General features: G+C 52.2%; 9 protein-coding genes across 9 annotated transcripts; 5 read left to right on the plus strand and 4 right to left on the minus strand.

The window, feature by feature from the left end:
- Positions 1–287: 287 nt before the first annotated feature.
- On the plus strand, positions 288–1,391 carry N7510_006081 (zinc-dependent alcohol dehydrogenase; the record flags this gene model as incomplete). The annotated part of the gene is made up of 1 exon (XM_056978007.1): positions 288–1,391. The coding sequence occupies one exon, from the start codon at positions 288–290 to the stop codon at positions 1,389–1,391; it is 1,104 nt and encodes a 367-aa protein (XP_056834039.1).
- Positions 1,392–3,268: 1,877 nt separating this feature from the next.
- Positions 3,269–4,787, minus strand: N7510_006082 (uncharacterized protein; the record flags this gene model as incomplete). The annotated part of the gene is made up of 2 exons (XM_056978008.1): positions 3,269–4,285; positions 4,341–4,787. The coding sequence occupies 2 exons, from the start codon at positions 4,785–4,787 to the stop codon at positions 3,269–3,271; spliced, it is 1,464 nt and encodes a 487-aa protein (XP_056834040.1).
- Positions 4,788–5,518: 731 nt separating this feature from the next.
- N7510_006083 (uncharacterized protein) lies at positions 5,519–5,878 on the minus strand (the record flags this gene model as incomplete). Its single annotated transcript, XM_056978009.1, has 1 exon — positions 5,519–5,878. One exon carries the CDS (start codon positions 5,876–5,878, stop codon positions 5,519–5,521), a length of 360 nt encoding a protein of 119 aa, XP_056834041.1.
- Positions 5,879–7,547: 1,669 nt separating this feature from the next.
- N7510_006084 (uncharacterized protein) lies at positions 7,548–11,037 on the minus strand (the record flags this gene model as incomplete). The annotated part of the gene is made up of 4 exons (XM_056978010.1): positions 7,548–8,427; positions 8,495–9,708; positions 9,792–10,811; positions 10,861–11,037. 4 exons carry the CDS (start codon positions 11,035–11,037, stop codon positions 7,548–7,550), a joined length of 3,291 nt encoding a protein of 1,096 aa, XP_056834042.1.
- A 1,169-nt stretch (positions 11,038–12,206) lies between these two features.
- Positions 12,207–15,152, plus strand: N7510_006085 (uncharacterized protein; the record flags this gene model as incomplete). Its single annotated transcript, XM_056978011.1, has 1 exon — positions 12,207–15,152. The coding sequence occupies one exon, from the start codon at positions 12,207–12,209 to the stop codon at positions 15,150–15,152; it is 2,946 nt and encodes a 981-aa protein (XP_056834043.1).
- Positions 15,153–15,581: 429 nt separating this feature from the next.
- N7510_006086 (FAD binding domain-containing protein) lies at positions 15,582–17,096 on the plus strand (the record flags this gene model as incomplete). Its single annotated transcript, XM_056978012.1, has 1 exon — positions 15,582–17,096. The coding sequence occupies one exon, from the start codon at positions 15,582–15,584 to the stop codon at positions 17,094–17,096; it is 1,515 nt and encodes a 504-aa protein (XP_056834044.1).
- Positions 17,097–17,845: 749 nt separating this feature from the next.
- Positions 17,846–19,282, plus strand: N7510_006087 (aldo/keto reductase; the record flags this gene model as incomplete). The annotated part of the gene is made up of 5 exons (XM_056978013.1): positions 17,846–18,024; positions 18,093–18,179; positions 18,236–18,458; positions 18,509–18,647; positions 18,702–19,282. Coding segments are annotated over 5 exons (1,209 nt in total), but the record flags the coding sequence as incomplete, so codon positions are not given.
- Positions 19,283–20,972: 1,690 nt separating this feature from the next.
- Positions 20,973–22,548, minus strand: N7510_006088 (mitochondrial 37S ribosomal protein mS29; the record flags this gene model as incomplete). The annotated part of the gene is made up of 2 exons (XM_056978014.1): positions 20,973–21,847; positions 21,900–22,548. The coding sequence occupies 2 exons, from the start codon at positions 22,546–22,548 to the stop codon at positions 20,973–20,975; spliced, it is 1,524 nt and encodes a 507-aa protein (XP_056834046.1).
- A 239-nt stretch (positions 22,549–22,787) lies between these two features.
- On the plus strand, positions 22,788–23,517 carry N7510_006089 (ribosome biogenesis protein RRS1; the record flags this gene model as incomplete). Its single annotated transcript, XM_056978015.1, has 2 exons — positions 22,788–22,846; positions 22,920–23,517. The coding sequence occupies 2 exons, from the start codon at positions 22,788–22,790 to the stop codon at positions 23,515–23,517; spliced, it is 657 nt and encodes a 218-aa protein (XP_056834047.1).
- Between the last annotated feature and the right edge of the window lie 279 nt (positions 23,518–23,796).

Consider the following 23,796-nt stretch of genomic DNA (forward strand, 5'->3'; position numbering starts at 1 on the left):
ATCAACCAACTAGGGCCTGCCGAGGCTGATCGCCACGACTCCACATCACCCCTCACCAAGTCTATGAATGCCTAATAGCGATGATGCTCTGGACAACAATCTGGGGGACCCGAGGCTTCCATATGCCTTGGCACTTGTCGGCGCCTTTTCCCCGCGATCCTTTCTCTCCACCTGCCTGTGATTAACCCTAGTTAAATCATATTAATAGCCCATTTCCCCCGTCTTGTGGAGGCACTGACAACAGTCATCCTCATCTGTTACATAACTTCCACTTTTGACATCCCGCCATGGCTGCTCCTGACATCCCTAAAAAGCAAAAGGCCGTCGTCTTCGACCAGCCTGGCACAGTCTCGACCAAGGTCGTCGAAATCGACGTCCCCGAGCCTGCCGCCGGCGAAGTCCTGATTAATCTGACGCACTCGGGCGTGTGCCACTCGGACTATGGCATCATGACCAACACCTGGGCGATGCTCCCATTCCCAACCCAGCCAGGCCAAGTCGGCGGCCACGAGGGTGTGGGCAAGATCGCCAAGCTCGGCCCGGGCTGCGAGTCGTCGGGCTTGAAAGTCGGCGATCGCGTAGGTATCAAGTGGATTTCCAGCGCATGCGGGCACTGCCAGCCCTGCCAGGCCGGCGCCGATGGTCTGTGCTTCAACCAAAAGGTCTCCGGCTACTACACCCCCGGCACGTTCCAGCAGTACGCTCTGGGCCCCGCCAACTACGTGACCCCGATCCCGGACGGGCTGGACTCGGCAGCTGCGGCACCAATGCTCTGCGCTGGCGTGACCGTGTACTCTGCGCTGAACCGCAGCCAAGCACGCCCGGGCCAGTGGGTGGTCATCTCCGGCGCCGGCGGCGGACTGGGTCACATTGCCGTCCAACTCGCGAGCAAAGGCATGGGTCTGCGCGTAATTGGGATTGACCACGGCAGCAAGGAAGACCTCGTCAAGTCCTCTGGCGCCGAGCACTTTGTCGACATCACCAAGTTCCCTAGCGAAGACAACGGCAAGGCACTGCAGAAGCATGTCCAGTCGCTAACCGACGGGCTGGGCGCCCACGCCGCAGTGGTGTGCACAGCTGCGAATGCCGCGTATGCACAGGCGCTGCCACTGCTGCGCTTTAATGGAACGTTGGTCTGTGTGGGTATCCCGGAGCATGAGCCCAAGGCTATTGCGACGGCGTTCCCGTCTAGCTTTATCAATAAACACTACACCATCACAGGGTCCGCGGTTGGGAACCGTACGGATGCTATTAAGACCCTGGACTTTGCGGCAAGAGGCATTATCTCGGCTCATTTCCGGACTGAGAAGATGGATGCTTTGACCGGGGTCTTCCAGGAGATGGCCGAGGGTAAACTCCAGGGTCGTGTGGTGCTGGACTTGTCGGGTTGAATGTGTTCTTACTTGTGTGTATATCCTGTGGATAACTTTCTCCACTAAGTTGCTTGAAGTAGGCTGATGAATAAATGCACGGTCTATATAAACTAAAAAAATTTGAAGGCAGATACGCCTCGGCTCCTTCCGATGAAAAATTCCCCAAAAGAATGTTGCTAGCAGGGCATATCAGCAGGTATTCCTACGGAGTCCGCTGCGGTATCGGCCATAGGATGTGCCTTTGAAGATGCTGCTGAGCATCGGGCGGGGGGTGGTGCTGAGGCGGAGATTATGGCCACTTTTACTTCTATCTGGGACCAGAGGAGAATGTTTTCTTTGATCAGAATATGCTTATCGCTAGAGCGGTGATTTAAACCCATGTAGATGGCACCATATGATATGTCTGTAGTGACAGTATACTTGTATAGAGCGTTAAGCCGGACAATGGACGCGGCAGTGGCAAAGTCTCCGGGGAATAAGATACAGATGAGAGCCCAATTCCGCTTCAGTTTCAGGAGTTGTAGAAGCGGCACTACAAGGATCGTCACATCAGTCAAGATGTGGATACCAGCAGTTGAGAAGCACGCGGCAGGGAGGTCGGCCCTTCAACTGAACAAATATCTCAAAAATATCCAAAAGAGAATGTGGGCCCCGTGATATTTCACATTATGAACTAAAAATCGATAACCGTCCTCTCTACCAGAGAGATGCAAAAAATTGACCGACGCAGGGGTCGAACCTGCAATCTCTTGATTCGTAGTCAAGCGCCTTGCCATTGGGCCAGCCGGCCAACTTGTGAAAGATGATCTCTGTGGATCTTTATGACTAAGAAATCCGGCTCCCGCTTTTTGCTGTGTTATAGTACCTCAATTGTATTGTGAGTACTCCGGAAATAAAGACAGAAATGATTTGAATTATTTTTAAATCAGAAGAAAACCTAAAGATCCAGTTAAACCGTGCATAAATGGGTATGACGAAGTTAATACTGACTCAAGTTCCAAGATATATATTTGACACCACTCCATCAATGGGCGTCATCGTACTGTGCGAACTTCAGATCAACAGAAACTGTGATTGACAAACAAGAACATTGAACCATCATGAAAAAGCTTTCTACCGGCAATTTAGGATAAACACTCATTCAAATCTCACAACTCGACCCATCATACAGCTGCCCCAATTTGAATTTCCGCCTACCATGTTGAGCACATATCGGGCGAGTATAAATAAATCCCACGATAATAGACGATTAGGGCAAGACGATAATAAACCATTCCGCAACCTGCCATATATATCTACCCCCGCCAAAACCACCCTAGACATACAGCAAGAAGAATAACTATTAATTTCAAATAATCCCGGAAAACGTTCCGAATCAAACTCTCCACAACAAACTTGTTGCCCTACACATTCCGATCTTAATCCACAGTAGGAAATAAACTTTTCTTTCTCCTGCTCCTTGTAGACAGGCGCAAGGCGCGGGTGGGTCAAGCCAAGAAAATAACTCCGGTTCAGTTCCACGGTTTCTTGCAGCTAGTGGCTGGCTGACACAAGTCCCGAGCGCTGGTTTGGGGCATCTAGCGTTTAGGGACGACGACAGTGCTTGCATTTTGAATGTTGAAGTTACCTAAAGCATATTCATAGATTGCTCTATATGTAGACCCGGAGACAAGTTCACATCGGGCACTGCACTAAGGAATGACACGAGTACCAACTTGAATCTCGCTGATGATGATGATATGATGGTATGAGGATAAGAACCGAAGTGTAACAAATCGCAAAGATCGGGGGTATTGGAATGAATGAAACACACGACAGCCTTCCGATATGATGAGTAAAAAGATCAAGGATACCTCCCAAAAAAGTAAGAGTAAGAAAAGCGTAAAAGTAATCATTCATCGACTTCGTTTCGTATTGCCTCCGGAGTTCCCAGCAGCTGGTCTCTTCTGGCCCGACCCTGGAGGCGCAGCCCCCGTCTCAGCGGCACGGACCAACGCCGTCAGCCGCAGGAGATATGGCTTCGGAGCGCGATCAACCTCGATCTTGTGCAGGATATCTCGCAGATTGGTTTTGAACTGACTCAGATCCGACGGCGGCAAGATATCCAAAGCATCAAGAACAAAGAATTCGGCGTCTGGATCGTCGTCCAGGTCTGGCGACCCGATTAACTGGTGGTACAGATTGCGCTGGTCTTCATCCTCCCCGTGAAAGGAGACCCGGCCCCAGCGATTGCCTTCGAGCGGGTCTTTATTGCGGGCTGTCACGGCCTCAAGAATGGAGATGAGAGCTTTGGCGGCGCCTTCAGAGCCATGCGGTGCGCGGGTGACGATGTTGACGCGGATGCGATCGACACACCGGCGCAGTTGCGCGATGACCTCGTCGACGTTGTAAATGCCTCCACCGGGACTGGAGCTGTCGGAACGCTCGCCTGTCGCGCAATACCGATCAAAGTCAGCCAGTAGCCGGCGTGACTGTTCCTGTGCCTTGTCAAAATAGATGGCCGCGCATGCGCCGGCGGGCATCGCCTTGCACAGACTGCTGAAGACCCCATTGTCGTGCACGGCCAGCCGGAAGATAGTCGCCTCAAAGTCTCCCTGCACCACACATTGCTCTGGAGTGCGCGCCTGCGCTGTGGTCTCCACCAGATCCTGCCGGAAATCTTCCGCCACTGTCACGGGCCTGAACGCAGACAAGATATCGCGCACTTTTTCTGCGCGAGTCATCCCCGCACCGCTGCCACTACCTTCAGCCCGTAGCAGATGCCAATTGAGCCGGCCGGCCACCGCTTCTAATTGGCCTTCCAGAAGTCCTTCGATGCGCGGGAGCACGCGCGAATGACCGTCACGAGATAGTTCTACTTCCTCTGTTGGGGGTTCCGGGATGAAGTAGCCATGGAGCTGGTCGAGAATCCACTGCACGAAGGAGGTGTCAGCCCTATCCCCCCTTGATTATTAGGGAACTACCCACGAATATATGCTGGCACGCCACGTCCGGCCGGCTCTGGAAGGTTGGACAAGTGCAAACGTATGAGTCTGGGCCAAGATGCACCTGCGGTCGGTCCGAGAGCTGGAATTCATATCCCAAGCGAGTGGCACGGCAATTAACGACGTCGAATTGGCCCGTCAATCCCACGAGTGCTCTGGCCTCGGACTCGGAGTCTAATTGCGCCAAGTCATAGGTAATTCCCGACCCAGCTAGCACGGCCGAAGTGCCGGTGGACTCGTCGTCGTCGCTCTCCTCTGCCTCGCTAGAGCTCCCGTCCAGCGAGCTGTCGTCCCCCTCGTCGTCATGGCCACTATCGTCGTCGGAAGGGTCCGGCTGCCCCGCCGCGCGGGCCGTCCTGGCCTGGGGGCGCGTCCCAGCCATATCTCGACCGATAGAGAGTCTGTGGAACTGCCTGGTCGGGGCCGACATGGCCGATCAATAGCGGACGGGGGAAGGGGAGAGAGTCGGGGAGGGAGCTTGGGGATGGGGGAGAAGGGAGAATCTTTGCACACGACGGAGAGAACAGATATGGTAAATAATAATGGTGTCGCCGATGAGAGTTCCTTTTCCGACCCAAGGGGAAAGCGGGTACGCCGAACCATGGAACGGCCTCCCTGGCGCCCGCTTTAAATAATTGCGGGAAACAAAGACTCAACAGCCTCATGGTCACTGCGCCATCTGGGCCACAGACACTGTGCCGTCGGCTCTGCGGTGAAAGGTCGGCCGTGATGATTCATTCAGTCCCCTGTTCGAGCCAAAAATCTGCGAGCGACTGCGGCAAGATGGAAGGAACAACAACGCCCCAACGGCGCTTAAAGACGAATAAAGAGGGGCTCGGCTCACCGATGTGGCAAAGGGGATGGCCGGATCTCCCATGACCGCAGGCAAGAGCACAAACGAAAGAAGTTGAAGCCCCTAAGAGGCCGCCAGACCGTTGAATTAGGCCTGGGATGATGACATCGATCCACGGCGCAGAGCGCACAGACACACCATCCGTGCGAGGGTGGAATTCCATATCTGGGGTTGGTGGATGTATCGGCACCCGAGGACGGCCCTACGGTGGACAAGGTAAGTGTAGGAGCGGCGGCCTGGTCGTGTCGGCACAGGAGACCCCCCATTGGTAGATAAGCGGAGACTCGGTGAAGAGGGAATGATCTGCTCTACAGTTTGCCAATGTGAGCAGAAAGGGTAGGTTGGAGCTGCACCCCGTATTTCGGCAGGTCTAGACGGCGCTGTGCCAGATCGGGAGCCCCGAGCAGCACCGACCAGAGCTTGAGTGAAGTGTCGAGCGAGCACAGGCGCCGCAGCGGTGGAGCCACCCGCCAAAAAAAAGGAGAAAAAGGTAGTTGAATCTTGGGAGAAAAACAAAAGGTACTCGCTTCCTCCTGGACGGTCGATCTCACACATTCCGCAGGCAAGGCATTCTGTGCCCGCCGCAGACCGTGCGCAAAGTAGCTCGTCCCACAAAGGTATGGAGCACTGTATGTACAGAGCTTCACGGCAAATGACCCGGGAACCATGCGGCGACCCGCTGGTGGGTTCCGCTTTGATTTTGGTTGGCCATGGATTGTCCCTGACAATGGCACTAACTAGTGGAACACACGAGGATACCCATGAACCAGGCAGGAATCAGACTAGGGAGTGCTCTGTCATGACGCTACTGCGCGTCACAAGCCCACGAGACACTATCCCATCCGGGGAAATAAAGGATGCCCAAAATAGTTAATGAATAATGGGGGAGGGGGCGGCTCCCGGTTGATCGATACTTGAACGCGCAAGGCGGAGACTGATTGGGGCCCGGAGGGGGCAACAAGGGGTGGAATTGCGGAGGTGCCTCGCTACTACTCGGGAGCCAGGCTATTAATTGAAGCGGGTTTCGATCTGCGCGAGCGAGCGACATGCGCTTGGCCGGAGCCCCGGAAGGAAGCAAGACGCCCTCTGGACTTGCTGCGTTGGTGATTCCAGCACCACCTTGTGCATAAGGCTCCGATCCATTGGCGGCTCACGGCGCAGGAGCAGTCCGAGACACGCACGCTATGCTGCGCACGATCGATAGGTCGGCCTTTTTGTCATTGTTGATGATCAGCATAAGCGTCCTGCGCATCGATCACAGCGAATCCGAGCGCGCTTCAGGGCCCAGGGCTGCCCGGCACAGCAATGCCCGCCGGCCTTTGTGGAAAAGTGAAGATCACTCGGATCCTTGCAAATAATTGAGGTCCAAGCACGGAAGTTATCCCGCAAGACTCCGTGTGGCAGACGTGTGTGCGCCGCAGATGGATCGGCACAAATATTGGCGTCTATTTCTCCACGCTGTTCATCGCCCGCCAATCGACATCCCTGGGCGCCTAAACGTCAGGCTCTGCGCCACCGAGGCCTGACTTCATATCTTTGCGGCGCAGGAGGCCTTTTTGTTCGACTGGTCCCTCTGACATTATTGTCTCGGGGTGCCTGAGCGTTGGATGACCGCCGTGCAGGCGAATGCAATCACTTGACCGCGTTTGCCCCCGGTTCATGGCGCAGCCACATCTGGTGGCAACGGGAGCTAGGTGGTCACTTTTACGCACAGCAGGGAGTGGTGGCTATTGGCCGGTCGAGGGTGCTGGCGCAGGAGGATCAAAAAAGTTGTTGGCACTCGTCCGGTGTTGGGGCCTTCTGTCATTGTTCTGCACTCGGGAAGCGATGTTGGGAGAGGAATCTTGCTTTCCCATGGTCTGTGTTTTTTTCTCACCGGATAAAAGGAAGAAGCAAACGTGAAAACAGCTCGGATCACTCCGTTTTTGGTTTTGGCCCGATGAATCCTTTGTGTAACATGCCTCAGGGGAAAAAGACTCCGACCTGTCCCTTTTTGACTTATTGGTTGGTCTGCGCGCTCACCGACTCACCCGACAACATGGCATATTTGGGAATGAGGAGCTGGATTATGTGGAAGTATAAAAATGAGGAAAGTAGGAAAAAAGCATCCTCGAGTGAATGCATTACTTCAGAATGAATCTACCTAAGAAAACAATAAAGCAACGCAGGCTGCCCGCTGATAACGAATGGGGTATCCGCCGAGAAATGCAGATTCAAGCAGAATCGAAGACAATAAAAGGCCCCTGATTTCAAGGATAAGTTGTTAAACGACAGGCGAGAAAAGAAGATAATTATCGGGGATGCAAGAAGGGAATTCGTCCAGTCGTGTCAGTAGTATCAATTCCATCCGTCCATTTTTCTCAAGTGGTGTCGAGCATTGCGCCACTTCCCATCGGCCAGCGCCTTGCGCAGCCTGTCTTGGTGATCCAGGCTGACCTGGAGTGGTGACGAGCTGCCTTGCGTGTTCACGTTCACGTCTTCGGCGGGGGCTGCGGAGGTTTCCCCCAGAGACTGCAGAAGATGCACAACTGTTGTCTCAATCTCGGCGGGGCTTTTCTGAATACTTTCCAGTCTGACGCGGAGGTCGTCCTGAATTTTGAGGTCCTCTTTTTGTTTTTCAGCATCCAATAGTTGAAACACACTGGGGTCCGAGTTTGCATACCACGCTTCGGCGACGGAGACGTCGTAGTCCGCATCGTTGAGAGCCATGTCTGCATCTCCGAATTTGTGTAGAATCTCTTCGGAGTCGGCGCGAAGCCGCGCGGCAAAGTTCGCCACGGACTTGAGGATCTGTTCAACTTCAGAATCCGAGAGTCCAGAAGAGGAGCGGAGAATTGTGGAGTCCAGTTGTGCTGCCTTTGCGGCGAGCGCGTCCAGGAGGCTTTGATTCATACCTAGGCCATGAAGAATTGCTCCATCGAAAGAATCCATAAGCCGGTTGGCTCGGTCGTCGCGATCCCGGGCCGCCTCCAAAATATTCCGTTTTTCCATCTGGTCAAAGTCTCCATCAAGCTGTCGGAGACCAAACGTATCGCCGATAACCACCAATGGGCGCCGCTCTGCCTTCTTCCGGCGCCGCTCACAGTCCAGAGCAAGCTCTAGGCGCTTTTGGAATCGAATCTCAAGCTTGTTGTGAACTTCGTTGACCATCTTTATAGTGCCAGACGGGCTACGCTGCTCGTTTGCCGCAGCTTTGCCCTTTTTGTTCGCGGTCGAGCTGATCAAGAGCCGCATCGTAGGACTTGCGCAGGACGGAGATCTCGGTTTGCAAACGTTTATCCAACGGGTTAAATATCTCTCCAATGAAGCTGTCGACTTCGCGACGCTCCTCATCCAGCTGAACGCGCGCTTCGCCTTGTCGGAAATCTTCTTCCATCAGATTGATATCCGCATATCCGATGACCTTTTTATTGAAGAGGGTATCGGCGTACTTCTGCGCACGATCCTGGCGCTTCATGCGTTTCCGGTCCAGCCTCTTTCGACGAGCTAGCGAGGCTGATTCCCAAGACTGGATGATCTTCTGGATGTACGTGAAGTCATCGGAAATTGCGTCCAGTTCCTCTTTTGTTGTTGCGTACCATGAACTTTCGGCTTGTCCGTCCATGGGCGCCCAGACCATGTTTCGTAGATCTTCAATAGGATTTCGAGGCAAGCCTTTGTGCAAAGATTCGGGTAGATGCGGAGGAGATGTAGGAGTTGATCGTGACATTGTGTGGTAAGCGTTGCTCCTTTGGCGGATAGCCCCGAGGAACTCTTCCCCTTGTCTTCTGAGTTGCTCAGGAGAAGCCAAGGATTGGGACCTCCCGCGAGAAAGCCCCGAGACCGCCATGACTCGACCACCCATAGCGGATTGTCGCCGCAGGTCAGTATACCCTTGGAAAGCCGGCCGATCAAAGGTCAGGTTGTCTGAGCCTCGCTGAGGTCCCTCAACGTACTGGAAAGGCGTATAAATGGATTGTGGAGGGCTTGTGACTAGAGGGCTGAAGCCTAGTTCACCTCGCAACGCATCCAGTGAGGGCGGAACAGAGCTAGACCGCCGAGAGCTGTTCCCGGGCTCTCTATCGGTCGCAAAGGAAGACACTCTTGGGACAGCGTTCGAAGTGTGACGAGCTCTCTTGGCGAGGATCGGACGCCCTCCTGAGCTATATTCACTTTCTTCACCCTCTGGGTTATCTTCGTCGGCTTCCGCCGCTGTAGGAGAGACAGGATCTCGCGACTGGAGGGGACCGAATGTGGAACCAGTTATAGGTGTTGATGTTGGGTTTCGCACAGTGAGTTGCGGAACCATCAGTCCAGCTTGCTGGACGTTGTCGATACTGTAGAGAATTTCTCGAAGCTTTGTCTCCTTTGCCGTGAAAGCTGCAAAAATCTCGAATCTCTCTGTATCCGAGTCGGCGGCCGCCTCTTTGTGCAGCATAGCCACATAGCGTGTGAGGGAAGACCTGAGCCAGGGATCGAGATCGTGAGGGTCTATGTCCTTAGCCACAGGTGCACTGCTCTGTTCGTCTATCATTTTTGAGAAGCGGAGATCCGCTTGCACACTCTTCTCAAAAAAGGTGGCCCTTCTTCAGACTCAAGTACTTCTTCTGACTCCAAATCTTCTTCTGACTCCGGGTCTTCTTCTGACTCCAGGTCTTCTTCTGACTCCAGGTCTTCTTCTGACTCCAGGTCTTCTTCTGACTCCCAGTCTTCTTCCGACTCCAGGACTTCTTCCGATTCTAGTGTCTCCGTCGGCAACCCAACGGGGCCATGTTCATTCACCGGAGTCAGCTGATCCTCCTGCTGTCGCAAGCTGGCCGAATCCGGGTTTGGAAATTCCGCTATTGCCGTAATTGGCTGAATCCATGCATCGATGATCCCATCGATGCTTTGTGACCTTTCTCCGTCCATGGAAATAGAGGGAACCGGGCTGTGTGATGAGGGAACACTAGTGTCTATTCGTATCGATGCAACCGGAGAGAACGAGGGCTCTTGCTTGCTAGTCATAGTGGCTGGGGAGATGGGAGAATAAGAAAAGTTGTGTTGTGAGATAAAATCCATCTCCGAGATAGGGCTTTTGACAGAGTCCTTGCGGATCACATGTGGCCCAGGAACGATGGAATGACGAACTCTGCCTGACAGACCCGTGGAGTACCCCGGAGGCGTCAGGACTGTGTCTTGAGATCCGGTGGGCGTTTCAACCCCGCTCCTGGGGGGAAACCACGGCCGGTCGTCGAACTCTTCTTGTGCCGGGCTACCCAAGTGCTCCCAATCCGACGGCGTGCCATGGCCCAGGACCGAAGCAGTCGGATGGTCTGAATTGGGACCATCATTAGCGCAAGGTGGAAATCCATAGCCGTGGCGTTCCTCTTCGGATTCATCAGGGAATCTTGGCGGAGGTGCCGGGGCCGGGCTGATGGCTGGCAGTGGTGTGTATGGCGGTGCAACCGGTGCAGCAAAAGCCGGATCTTCTGCCGTGGGAGGTGAGAGCAGTCGCTGATTGGGAGCAGCCGGCAGAGGCTTGTGATCCAACGGAGCTGTCGTTGGGGAAGGTAGTAGTGAGAATGACTGTGCATACGGAGGAGCATAGGGCGGCCTCTCAATTGTGTGGGGCTGGCGATGCTGTGGGAACAGTCAGTCAAGTTTGTGCACTACTGTCTCTCGTACTGACCAGTAACCCCCGGCCGCGTTGATGCTTCCTGTTAAGCCGTACTCCCCATGATGTGTGGTCCTTGGAGCTACTCCGCCCCGAGGGTGCTGTTAGGGAGTAGGACACCGGGTGACGCGGTGGGAATCTGGGTTCTGACTGTGAGGTTGGAAGATAGGGACGGTCTGCTTGTCCGAACATCGCTAGCACTGTCCATGTCAAGACGAGAGCGAGAGGAAAAAAGAAGATGCAGGAGAAAACAACACGTGCCGCTGGGCTCAGAGTGACATGGAACGGGCAAGGCATACCGGCACTATTGCGACCTTACTATTTCTGGCACAGGGGCGTAGGAGAGATCCATCGACACAATTCCCGGCCCCAAAATCCCGATCGCCCCTGGGCGTCCGGGGCCTCCGTGGGTACTACTAATAATAATTTTTAATTTTATTTCCCGGAGATATAACACGACTAACCCGAAGGCGAACTACAAGGCACATGGATGTACCATACATCCTTGCCCCCTGACGTAGGACGGGGTAGGACTCCCGAAGCCTCATACTTGCCCGAACCGGAAAGAGAGAAACTGGCTTTGTTCTATCCCGCTTCTAAATAAATCTTAGTATTTACGCCCATCGCCCTACTACGAAATGTCCACTCACTAACTATTTAGCTGTCCCCTCGCGCTTGTCCACAACTAGGCCGCCCCTCTTAAGCGAAAGTTGCCGATCTAGTTCGGACTAAATCTCTGCTATGGACGGGTCAGTAGTGATGCTCCATCAAACTTGCACTCTGCCCGAGGACCAATAATAGAAGCATAGTTCGGCTTTGTTTTGTTAGAAAGGAAAGACTCTTTCGCGCTAACAGGCCGCGCAAATTGGCTTGGGATCTGTTGGCAAACGCCACTTTGTTTTGGAATGGACCCTCCGGTCGCGGACACTCCAACATCTTTCCAACAAAGGCGCAGAGCGAGATTATACGGTTACTTCTATTTCGTGATGTCCGTATAAAAAGGCCCATGGATCCGGGAATCTATTTATAAGCTCAAAGAATTAAGTAAATGGCAAACAGACCGAGCTCTCGTTCTTTGTTTTTTGGCCTCGTGCCGGGTTGCCTGACCTGCCTCAAAGGAGACCCGACCATGAATACCGCCGTCTTTTCTCTGGGACCAATGCCTTCATGCCCCTCAAAGAAAGAAAAGTCCCAATTCACGAGGAGCGTCAATATTTAAAGCCGTAGTCCGACCAGCAATAGGAATGCCATGACTCCGTTGCCTCTTATTACTTTTGATAACTCGTTTGTGTCTGTGATCTTTGTCCACGCGGTCGAATTAGTTATTGATTCCGAGTATCTACGTTCTCCAGCAATCCACAATGACCTCCAGACCAAATTACTCCATAAATGTCCCACCGGTATCTGAAACGGAGCGACAGCCTCCTGGCTACCGGCCACGGCCTAACCTCTTTGACAAGGTAGCATTCGGCCCGTACATCAGCGCCGATGATGCAAGACTTGCATGTCGCGCGTGGTTCGAGCAAGACAGTTGCCTTGGAAAGGCATGGAAGGACCACGAATACCGTGTCTTTCCAATTCAGTTACCTGATGTGATACCCCATGATCATGACCCGCGCGTAATCAACGGGTTGGCGACCAATGTCTACGAGCACCTGATGGGCGATCCATTGTGTCCCGTTACACGATGGGAGGAAGATAACCCGGTTGACCAGACCTGGGATTTATCGGAATTGTTTGAGGAGATTAGAGATAAAGTCGCTATTCGTGACGAGAATGTTCGCATTTCGAAGTACTGGACCAATACTGTCTTGAACGCCGAGTTGAGGAAGAGAGGGTTACCCGTAGCCAAACCGATGAAGGAAAAGCTGTCAGCAAAAGATGCAAGGAGAGAAAACCAGGACCGCCTCATCAACGACGAGCTTGTCAAGTGCTACTCCTTTCAATCGCACAGTGATCTGTCGCACTGGGGAATCAATCGACCGGAGAAGTACAGGGTACAGCCCGCCACGGACACGGATATGACGCCGCTCGACATATACACCTTCGCCATTCACTTGAGTCCATACAACCCAACCTACTGGCTCAGCCGGGCATACTGCCATTACCAGCAAGAATTTTTTGACCTGGCCATCGGCGATGCCTATCGCGCTCAACTTCTCTGCAAGGTGGTGTCGGACAATCTTACTAGAAATGAGCGACCGGGACTCTACTCGCGCATCTGGCACGCAGTTGAACAACACTTTATAGCAATTCCTCAACATGGCTTTGACTGGAAGTCAGAAATTATGATCTACATGCGCAAGAACGGCATCACCAACTTCATTCCAACGGTTCAGAATGCGGCCCTTCACATCACGAGTCTCAGCCTCGCATCGCTGAATTGCTGGGATGACGTCGAGGCACAATACCGGCTGTTCTGTTCAACATTCACTTCCTCCGAGTCTGATCGTGACCAGAGAGTCGTTGAAGAGCGGAGACGACTAACCAAGCCTTCTGCGGAAGAGTGGCAAAAGGAGAAGGGTAAGCAGAACCTTTTCCCCTTTGAAAGGACATACGGATCAGTCAAGGGCACCCACAAATATCCATATGAGGAGGAAATCGATCGTTTTGACCCGAAATTTCGCGATGTGCTCAATCGCTGTCTCTTCGAAGCGCCCCCAGAGACCCTGAAACCCCCAACATGGAACTGCGAGGTCAAAAAAGTGCCCGGCAAAGAAGGCCTAGGAGTTTTCGCCACAGAAGTTATCAAACCGGGCGAGATTATCTATTGCGAGGAGCCGACCATCCGGGGTCATCTGCATATGCGAGGACTCAACGGCGATAAGACACAAAGATTCATAGAAGGTCGGCCGGGATGCCTAACCTGTAAGAAGACGGTTGACGAGACCATCGAGGCCCAATATCAGACATGGAATATACTGGATGGAACACATGAGTTTCACTGCAACTGCATTGTTGGGGAACCAACACGTGGGAACGGGAAGGGAAGCCCCAGGTGGTGCACAGGCAAGTACCCTGCCTACAGGCAGAGTAGAGAGAAGGCGTGTTTGGAGATTACGCGCGAGCAGTTCCAATTTGACAGCTGTGGAAAAGACTGGTTGTGGCTGCACGAAGCAATCAAGCCGACTCTTAAAGTCCACAAAGAGCCGAGAAGAGTTGAACCACCGCCAGGGTCCAATGAACCGGTAACTTTCAAAGACGAAGATGTTGAATATATACTTGAATTAAACGAGGACCATGGGGCTGTTTTGAGTCTGCTTCTCAAAAACGTCTTCGAGATCACACTGCACCGACGTCAGCAGGGAACGGACCCGCACTTACTCCCCCACGAGATCGATGAACTCCTTGTTCTGGACGGTTGGTCCGAGAACAATGACTACTGGACCGGCAGCAATTTCCCGTTCAACATTACCGCCAACATCCAAGTGCCATTCGACATTCTCTCCCAACTAGGAGTGGATATCTTCCGCGACTTCAGCTTCGACACATGGGTCATCCAAATTGTGTTGCGAAAACTACTCACCAACGTGGTACCCTGGGATGGACAATCGGGAGGCAGAACCAAAAGCACCCGACCAGTAGGCCCGGATACGCCTTTGAAAGAACTCGGCGAACAGCAAACGATGAAACAAAACCAGAATTCATTCGCTCAATGTGACCCGTCTTTCTCCAACCTCTATCTCTTCCCGGGATTCAGCATGTTCAACCACTGCTGTGCCATCAAGCAGCTTGGTGATCCCGCAAAGTACAATGCGGATTGGGCATATGACAATGTGGTCCCCAGCCGCATTGTTGTATGGGCGCAGAATCTTGTCAAGCCAGGCGAAGAGATCCGTCTCCGGTACAGATCTTCCGCAATCCGGTCAGACGGGCCCGGCGCGATACAGCTGTTTGGAGGGCCTTGTCAGTGTAAACAGTGCGCAGATTCCGGAGGCGCTCGAGATCCCATACGCTTTAGAGGCGCTGTTGCTGGAGGAAAAGACCCAACATCGACAAGGAAAAAGCAAGACACGGAAGGACAAACGACGGAAGAACAGACGGCTGAAGGACCAGCAACAGAAGGAGAAGGCACGTTCCGAAGAAGAAATCGCGAAGGCGACATATATTCTGACAATGCAGAAAACACAGCAAATACTGGATCCAATACACAAGACGAACAAAAGCTGAGCTCTATGAAGCGGAAAATGACCCAAGCCTTCCTTATGGTTGAGCATGAGGAGGAAAATGAAGCAACGAGGATGTTGAGGGAGGGAAAAGTACGCACAATCGCTGGAGAGATTGTGTTTTCTGAATATCCTTTATGAGGAAAGCAACAGCCTTGTATGTAGCTTGCCTCAATTGGCGCAATCGTCACACTAACCTTTAAACCATGAGACTGTGAGTATATTGACTACTTTCACCTCTTCATGCCCGGAAGATATACTAGTTATCCGAAACTAGCGCGTGGGGATTAGTTGCAGAAAAACACCAAAAATAAACACTTGAGCGCCACCAGGATCCCTGGAAGAGTTTTCTGCTATCCTTCTCAGGCACAGATTGATCAGCTCTTGCGAGGGAAGATTGAGGTAACGACGGCCTTTACTAAGACCCAGCGCTCGGGGATCGGAACAACCCGAGCGGGACCGATCGGACAGTATGAAGTCCGCTATAGAGCGATATTTAATGTGAGGATGCTCCCCAACCGATCATAATTATTTTTCTCTATTTCCAGAAAGAACTTTGCACGCAAAAGTATGAGCAAACAGGCAGACGTCATCATCGCCGGCGCTGGTCCGGTAGGGCTATTTCTAGCATGCGAGCTGGCCCTAGCCGGCGTGTCGGTACTTGTTCTGGAACGAGATACAACACCCGATACGCCATGGAAGGAAGACTTTTTCGGTCGTCGCGGTCTCTTTCTTCGTGCAATCGAGGCCTTTTACCGCCGCGGTATGCTGGACGAGATCATCGACGGCGGCAACCAGCGTCCGACGCAACTCGACAAAGGTTCCGACTTCGTGTTTGGGGGTCACTTTGCCGGTATGATGCTCAATGCAAACAAAATCGATTTTTCACGATGGAAATATCACCTTCCAGGACCTGCCTTTCTCCCTGCAGGGTCTTCACTCGGTCGTCTTGAGAGTGTGTTATCGAAGCGTGCACAGGCACTCGGTGTACAGGTCATCCGGGGGATGGGAGTCACAAAAGTCAGCGACGAAGGCGATAAAGTGAAGGTATTGGCCGGAGACGAGTGTTTTGAAGGCCAGTGGCTCATTGGATGCGATGGTGGACGCAGCACTGTTCGCAAGGCCGCTGGGTTCCAATTCGAAGGGACAGGCTCTGAGTTCATGGGCTACATCGCTAGCTGTGATCTGGACAATCAAGAGCTTCTGAAGCCGGGTTTTAACCGCACAGAGTTCGGGATGTACATTAGTACTGGACCTGGACAGATTTATGTCATTGATTTCGATCTGAGCTTCGATCGCTCACAACCCGTCACTCGAGAACACTTCCAAACTGTACTCCAACGGGTCTCCGGATTGGATATCGCTGTCAAAGCGCTGCATCTGACTACCACATTCACCGATCGCTCGAAGCAAGCCACAGAGTATCGCAGAAGCCGCGTTTTTCTGGCCGGTGACAGCGCTCACATCCATTCTCCACTAGGGGCGCAGGGATTGACTGCTGGCATGGGCGATGCGATTAATCTGGGCTGGAAGCTGGCGGCTACCATAAAGGGCTATGCACCTCCTGGGCTTCTCGACACTTATCATCAAGAACGGCATCCGGTTGGCGCGCATGTCCTCGAATGGACGCGTGCTCAAGTAGCCACTCTACGGCCGGATCCATATGGCCGAGCCGCTGCCAAAATCATGCAGGACTTGATCAATACGGACGAAGGAACGACTTATTTTGCGGACCGCATCTGGGGAATTTCGCAACGCTACGACCTGGGTGATACCCACCCGCTTGTCGGTTGCAGTGCCCCGGATTTTGAATTCGAGGACGGACTGCGCTTGGGGTCTAAGTTGGAGAGAGGTCGTTTCCTGATCATTGACTTCTTGAGTGACTCGTCTGTGGCACAGCTCGCCCAGGGCCTAGAGCCTTTTGTCGACTACTCTGCATCTAATGCAAAGGAAACATTTGGCCTCAAGGCATTGCTGGTGCGGCCGGATGGCACTGTTGCGTGGGCGACAGAAGACGAGGTTGATATCGATGCGCTGAAGACGGCATTGTCACGCTGGCTAAGTCTTCCTGGACTTGAAGGCTGAGGATAGCATAATTGTACATCAAAAATATAGACAATACATCTCCAATCACTCTTGCGGGTTTTCGTTGTAGATGGTTGAAGCGTAGGATTGGCAGAGTGCGATTTGAAGTAGATTTCCTAGAAGTGTGAATAGCATGCAATCTTCAGTTGAAGCCAATGTTTGCTTTAGTGAGCATTTCTTTCTTGTCTTCGCGGTAGTTACAAAATCTGTTAAGTCGTTTCTGGAAGAAATGTTCGGAGCGGGATTTTCCAAAAATTTGCTCAGAAGATGACCTCTAAATAAAGTCTTGATTGAGTGAGCGAAGAGCTGGGGTGTACTGGCCAATCATTTACTATGACCTGCCTAAAAAAGCACCTTTTTCCGCGGAAGGTCTCGGAAAAATGTCCGAATATCTTTGAAAGCAGACGCTATCGGTGATAGGGTCCGGATGCAAGATAAATCCCGTTATATCCATCCATATTGATTGGCTAGATATCTTCCTTCCCATTTCCACAACACCCCCTGTCGCCAATTATAAATATCAACAGTTATCTTTTAAAGCTTCCATTAAGCTTTGGCTCCGTTCCAAGCTGTGGCTCGAGTCGGCTCGGTCGGTGGAGCTTAAATGCTAGCGGAGTTTAGTAGGAGTTTGGCTAAATCCACGATTAATAATGAGATATTTCCTGCAACTTCAGTTAGTTACATCATTTCCCCGCAGGGATGTCAAAGCTATATAAAAGACCCCTCGTCGCTGTAATAGAAAAATAGAATTCAACACTACACTGATATTCACGGCAATTCTACTATCAAATAAAATCGAAATCGACCAAAATGTTCTCCGCTGCTTCCCCCCGAAATCTCGCCTGGGCCGCTACCGCCTGCTTGCCCCCACGGCTGGTGTCAAGGTTAGCCCTCTGTGCTTGGGGGCAATGAACTTCGGAACTGGATGGTATGTGTCGGATTTATCATTGAACGTATGGCATAATATTTGCTAAAATGAGACTCGATGCTTAACAGGCAGGGCAGACTTGGTGAATGCAGCAAGGAAACTTCCTTTCAAATTCTGGATACATTCTATGAGAATGGTGGCAACTTTATTGACACGTAAGTAGACAGTCCAGCCGCCTTACTGGGAAATACAGCCTCTCACCCATTTGAAGCGCAAACAATTACCAAAATGAAGAATCTGAAGAGTGGGTTGGCGAATGGATGGAAAAGCGCGGTGTGCGCGATGAAATCGTTCTGGCGACCAAGTACACCTCCCCGTTCCGCCTATACAAGCCGAACGAGATCCAGGCAAATTACGTCGGAAACAATGCCAAGGCCCTCAAGGTATCCGTTGACGCGAGTCTGCGGAAGTTGAAGACGGATTATATCGACCTTGTAAGAATCCAAATTTTTCTCAACTTGCAATAAAGCTGACTCAGGAATAGCTGTACGTGCATTGGTGGGACTTCAGCACTTCCATCGAGGAGGTGATGACATCGCTTAACTTCCTGGTAACCTCTGGAAAGGTGCTGTACCTAGGTGTTAGCGATACACCTGCATGGGTCGTAAGCCGAGCCAACCAATGTGAGTATATGCCATCCTTGTCCTGTTTGATGCCAAATGTCTAACAGGAAATAGACGCCCGCGACCATGGACTGCGCCCATTTTCTGTTTATCAGGGTCAATGGAACGCTGCCAGGCGCGACTTCGAGCGTGATATCATCCCGATGTGCGCCTCTGAGGGAATGGGTCTGTGCCCATGGGGAGCCATCGGTGGAGGTGCCTTCAAGACTGCCGCGCAGCGCGAGGAGATCGCCAAATCTGGCAACCCAGGGCGCGCTGTCGATGCGACCGAGACTGATCTGGCAGTGTCAAAGGTGCTGGAGAAGGTCGCAGCCCGCCATAACACCATCATCACCAGCGTGGCCCTGGCTTATGTGATGCGTAAGACGCCTCATGTCATGCCCATTGTGGGTGGTCGGAAGGTGGAGCATCTGCAGGGAAATATTGATGCTCTGGCACTGGAACTGTCGGATGAGGATGTCGAGGAGATCGAGTCGGCGTATCCGTTTGACATTGGTTTCCCCATGACGTTCCTTTTCCGTGGCGACAAAAAGGAGGCGCACCCTAAAAACTCGCAATTCCTAAATGCGGCTGCCAGGTTTGATTATGTTGATTTGCCTGTCGCTATCAGGTCGAAGCCCGTGGAGGAAGTGTGAATATTTGGTGGCTAAGGTTGATTGATGATGGTTTCTGATTAAAAAATATATCTGCCCTGAAGAATTTGTTATTACTGAGCACTGAAGAGAATCGAATCCAAACCCATTCCTCCTTTGACTGGTGCCTTGTGTAGACTTACAGAGTATCTAAACAATTTTGAATACCTAGCTCTTCCCATGTTTCCTGAACTAAGGGCGTACCAACCCTAACTGGGGATGTCATCGTCATTTTGACATCTAAGAAAGCACGAAATAGCGACTCGATTCTTGAGCACCATCAGTCACTCACTTCTAAAGACTTAAAGTTAACTGTGTTCGAGAACCGCCTATTCAGCATGCCCCCTGCAAACCCTGCAAATGTTCCACCAGCGACAAAGTCCAACAGCCTCAATGCGGGCGTCCTTATAGCGGTCCTCGTCGGGGTGCTAGGCCCTCTTATCTTAGTGTTCGTTTTCATTGCTTTCAAGTAAGTCTTCTGCTCGGCAATCCTCGACAATATAATATTGCATTTGAAACTAACTGCGGCTCTGGGTCTATAGACTCATCTATCGCAAGAAGGAGGTAAATGAGGGTAACGAAGACCAGCACAAAACGCCTGACCGAGCAAATGACCGAGCAAATTCGGTTGTACAGACTTCAAAGCCAATTATCCCACCACCACCAGTTATCACTCAAGCGCCAGTACATTGCACCACCTCTTGTCACTGTTGAAGAATCCCAATTCAGAACGAGCTTTGTTTCGCCGTTATATACGGCTTACTTCAACATGGGGCCCCATCATTGCTTGCTCGATTTTCGGCGTCTGATGCTTATGTTATACTCAAAATTTGCAATTATGGGATTTCTGTTTATTTCTCGTTAGTGATACCCTGTATATTTGCTAGAGAGTCTACAGAGAAAAGGCCAAAGAGGCATGTTCTCCTCTTGTCAGAGCCCGTGCAAGAAAAGCCTACTGGTTTAAATGAACAGACTACTCAAAGACAGACTAGAAGGTATGTGCTGTGAGCTTATCTTAGCACTCGCGACTAAATTTGAAATGGGAGTACCAAACTAAGCATACTCAAGGTACCGTCGTCATATCTCTAAAATCTTGATGACCAGGTCTTTTTGAATGTCACTGAAAATCCATTTCCAACTTGAATTTATTTTGCCAAAAAAAAAACCGTCAATTGTTTAAAGATGTTGCCTTATCCAGGACATTATAATAACCTCATAAAAGCAACAGTGGGCTCATCGCCTGTCTCGTTGTCGGACTTGTAAACGCTACTATTCCAAGCCGCGGCGGTCATTCAGGATCCTCTATAAATTCAGCCATACCACCATGATTATGATCGCCAGTACCATGATTATCACCACAATTATCACGATGCTTATCACTACGATGTCGGTCCCCTCGAATTCTACCACCGATAATCTCGTTGATTTCTATGACTAGGGGGTATACTAAGTATACCAAGTTCACTTGCTTGCAACTTGATATCAGAATACAATAACCCGACCGGCTATTTTCTTCAGTATGCAGATTTGAATTTTTAAAATATAGAATAAGGCCCCAAGATCATTCATGGTATGCACACAGATACGCAAAGGAAACGACACAAGTAGTTGTAAAATACAGTGAAGAGAGAAAAAGCCCCAAGCTCAAATACATACAGGACAGCACTGAGGACGGTCATCAGAACCTGAATCTCTATGCGGTAGTGGTAGACACCTGAGGCCGAGACAACTGAGGCCTGCGCAGGACCTTCTCCAGCTCACCAATGACGCCGCCACCAGAGAGACTCCATTTCTCACCAACTAGCTGGTCATTGACCACCTCGCGCAGCAGGCCACTGTGAGCGAAGTAGTTCACATAGCTCCTGGTCTCGTCGCGGGTGAGACCGCTGAGGGTCTGCAGCTCGAGGAGACCATCCTTGGACTTGGAGGCCTGGAAGAGGTCCATCACGCGGGGATCGGCGTTGCTGTAAGATTCCGGCTGCGGGTACTCTGGGGAGGACGGGCTGATGCCCTCCTGACGGGCAGCCAGCTGGTCCAGGCCGACTTCAAGACTGTAGTTGGAAGGGCTGTTGGAGGTGGAGGTGGCGTACAGGACGAGGCCGCCGTTGCCCAGAGACTGGCCCTGCGTCAGTAGCGAAAGGAAGTGCTTCACGAAAACGAGGTCGTGCGAGTGGATCGTAGTAAAGTCGGCGGCGCGGTAGACGCTCTCGCCCATCCAATGAGCGAGACCGTCCAGAGTCACGAGCATTGGGGGACGAGGTTGGAATTCATCCTTCACGCCTGGCGCTGCCTTGGTAGCGTTAAGTTCGGTCCACAGAGCTTGGAAGACGGGCCAAGCGACGGCGGCATCTTGCAATCCGAGTTTGGCGAGATCTGCCAACGTCGAGCCGGGCTTGAGTCCCTTCAAAGTTGGGTGTTGCTGAGAGATACGAAGACCAGCCAGAACATCCTGGTTGGCCTTGACAATGCGGGATAGTAGCGTAGACGTAGCGTTGGGCTGGACATACTGCGTCGGGTTGGTACCTTCAATTGGGGAGTACGCGGTATCGCCGGAGACGAGTTCTCGAGCTACCAATGATCAGCAACCGCATGAAGCGAGAGAGGATGGTGTAAGACTTACCGTCGGGTACTGTGATCACGACCCATTTCTTGATGAAAGCCATAGTCATGGCCTGCAGCAGATGCACCGTCTTCCCGGAGCCCTTCGGCCCCGTCACGATCTTCTTGACAACCTTGCCCTTCTGAGCACCCTCAACATCACCTGTGATCTGATCAATCAATCGGCCCATCTCATACGTAGTGCGACGAAAGACTGTGCTCGGCCGATGGAACAATGACCAGCTCTGCTTGGGCTTGAACGCCTCGACGGCTCTCAATTGATCCAGCTTGTCCACAGGCAGACCCATAATAGTGCCGCGAAGGCTGGGATTGGACATTGTTTCCGCTGACAGATCAACCATACCCTCGATTTCCAGCGCGTTGGGGTTGCTGAGCACGATGCGCTTCTTCAGAGCCTTGCGCTCGCCGACGGGCGGCGGACGCACACGGTCGACGGGCTTCTTCTTCTTCCTCCGGATGCTCATTGACTGACGGTGCTTCAGCATCGTTTGCGTATTGGCCTTTTTCTTCGCCGGCTGGGCATATTGGACTGCGGAGGAGTGGAAGGGGGCGCTTGCGACTCGGGGAGCGGAGGACGACGGAGGGAGAAGGGCCCGCGTGGCTGCAGCGCGAGGCCGCAGGACGCAGTTCCAGCAGCCCGAGGGGACCATTGTGGTTGTCAGGAGTACTGGCACGGCGGCCAGAGACGAGACAATACAATGGGGGGGGAGCAATGGAGGGTGGAATGGGTAAGTGATTGTGGACTGGAAGAGCAACGGGGAGACACATTTCTGAGCGGTGCTTGTTCGGGACTAGTGCAGTTTAGATAAGCAACTTTTTTTTCTTCTCATTAATCTTCGCTATCATTTTTGGACGGTTATCAGTTCAACAACAGCAGAACACACTCGCCATGACGGACGTGGGCATGACAAACTCTGCCGATGCATCGGCCTCGAAGCCCGAGAGACTGTATGTTTCGTGTTCCAGTTCTCCCCCACGCTCATCAACCAAAACCCAGAACACTAACATAACCCGAACCCAGTCCCATCACCGTCTCCAAACCCACACCCTACACATTCGACCTCGGCCACCTACTCGTCAACGACCCCAACCCCCTCGAGCTCCCCAGCAACGGACCCATCAATGCCTCACTCAAAGCCATTGCCCGCGACGGCACCCAATGCCTCCTAAACCAGCTGCTAACAACGTGCGAAATCACCTCGACCGCCGCAGACGGCGTGCTCCTCAGCCTCCCAGCGCCTGCCACAGCGCTCCCGCGGCAAAAGCCACTACCGACCCCCAAGCCGCCCACGAAATGGGAGCTGTTCGCACGCAAGAAGGGGATTGGCAAGTTCAGCAGGAAGGCCGGCGGAGCGCTGGAGGATAAGGAACGGCGCAAGAAGCTCGTGTACGACGAGGCGTCGGGTGAGTGGGTGCCTCGCTGGGGATATAAGGGAAAGAACAAGGCGAATGAAGATCAGTGGCTTGTTGAGGTTGATGAGAAAGATTGGAAGAAGGAGGAGGAGGCTGCTGCGAAAGGCGGGTCGATTCGTGGGATGTCCAGGACGGAGCGGAAGCAGCGCATTAAGCGGAATGAGAGGAAGATGCGCTCGAATGAGGCGCGGGCGAAGAGGGCTTGAATTGATATTTTTCTCTGTGTATCGATCGATGTCTGTCATGGCGTTGGGTTGGAGTCCAGCGGTTTTGGTTTCATTTTCAAAACATTTACACTACCAAAAGCACTGCTTACCTACATTACTATCACTACGACTTATTTTATACACTTCCTCGATGTATATTCCAAATGTGGTCTTGATTGATCAAACCGAAAGAATGCCCTCCCACGTTCCCAGTATATCGTACATGCATATCTCGCAAACCGTCAAAGAGATACAATAAGAGCAAATCATAGAGACAAG

The sequence above is a fragment of the Penicillium lagena genome (genome assembly GCF_028827675.1).
Source record: "Penicillium lagena strain IBT 129212 chromosome Unknown utg000003l_segment0_segment0, whole genome shotgun sequence".
Classification (NCBI taxonomy): Eukaryota; Fungi; Ascomycota; class Eurotiomycetes; order Eurotiales; family Aspergillaceae; genus Penicillium; species Penicillium lagena.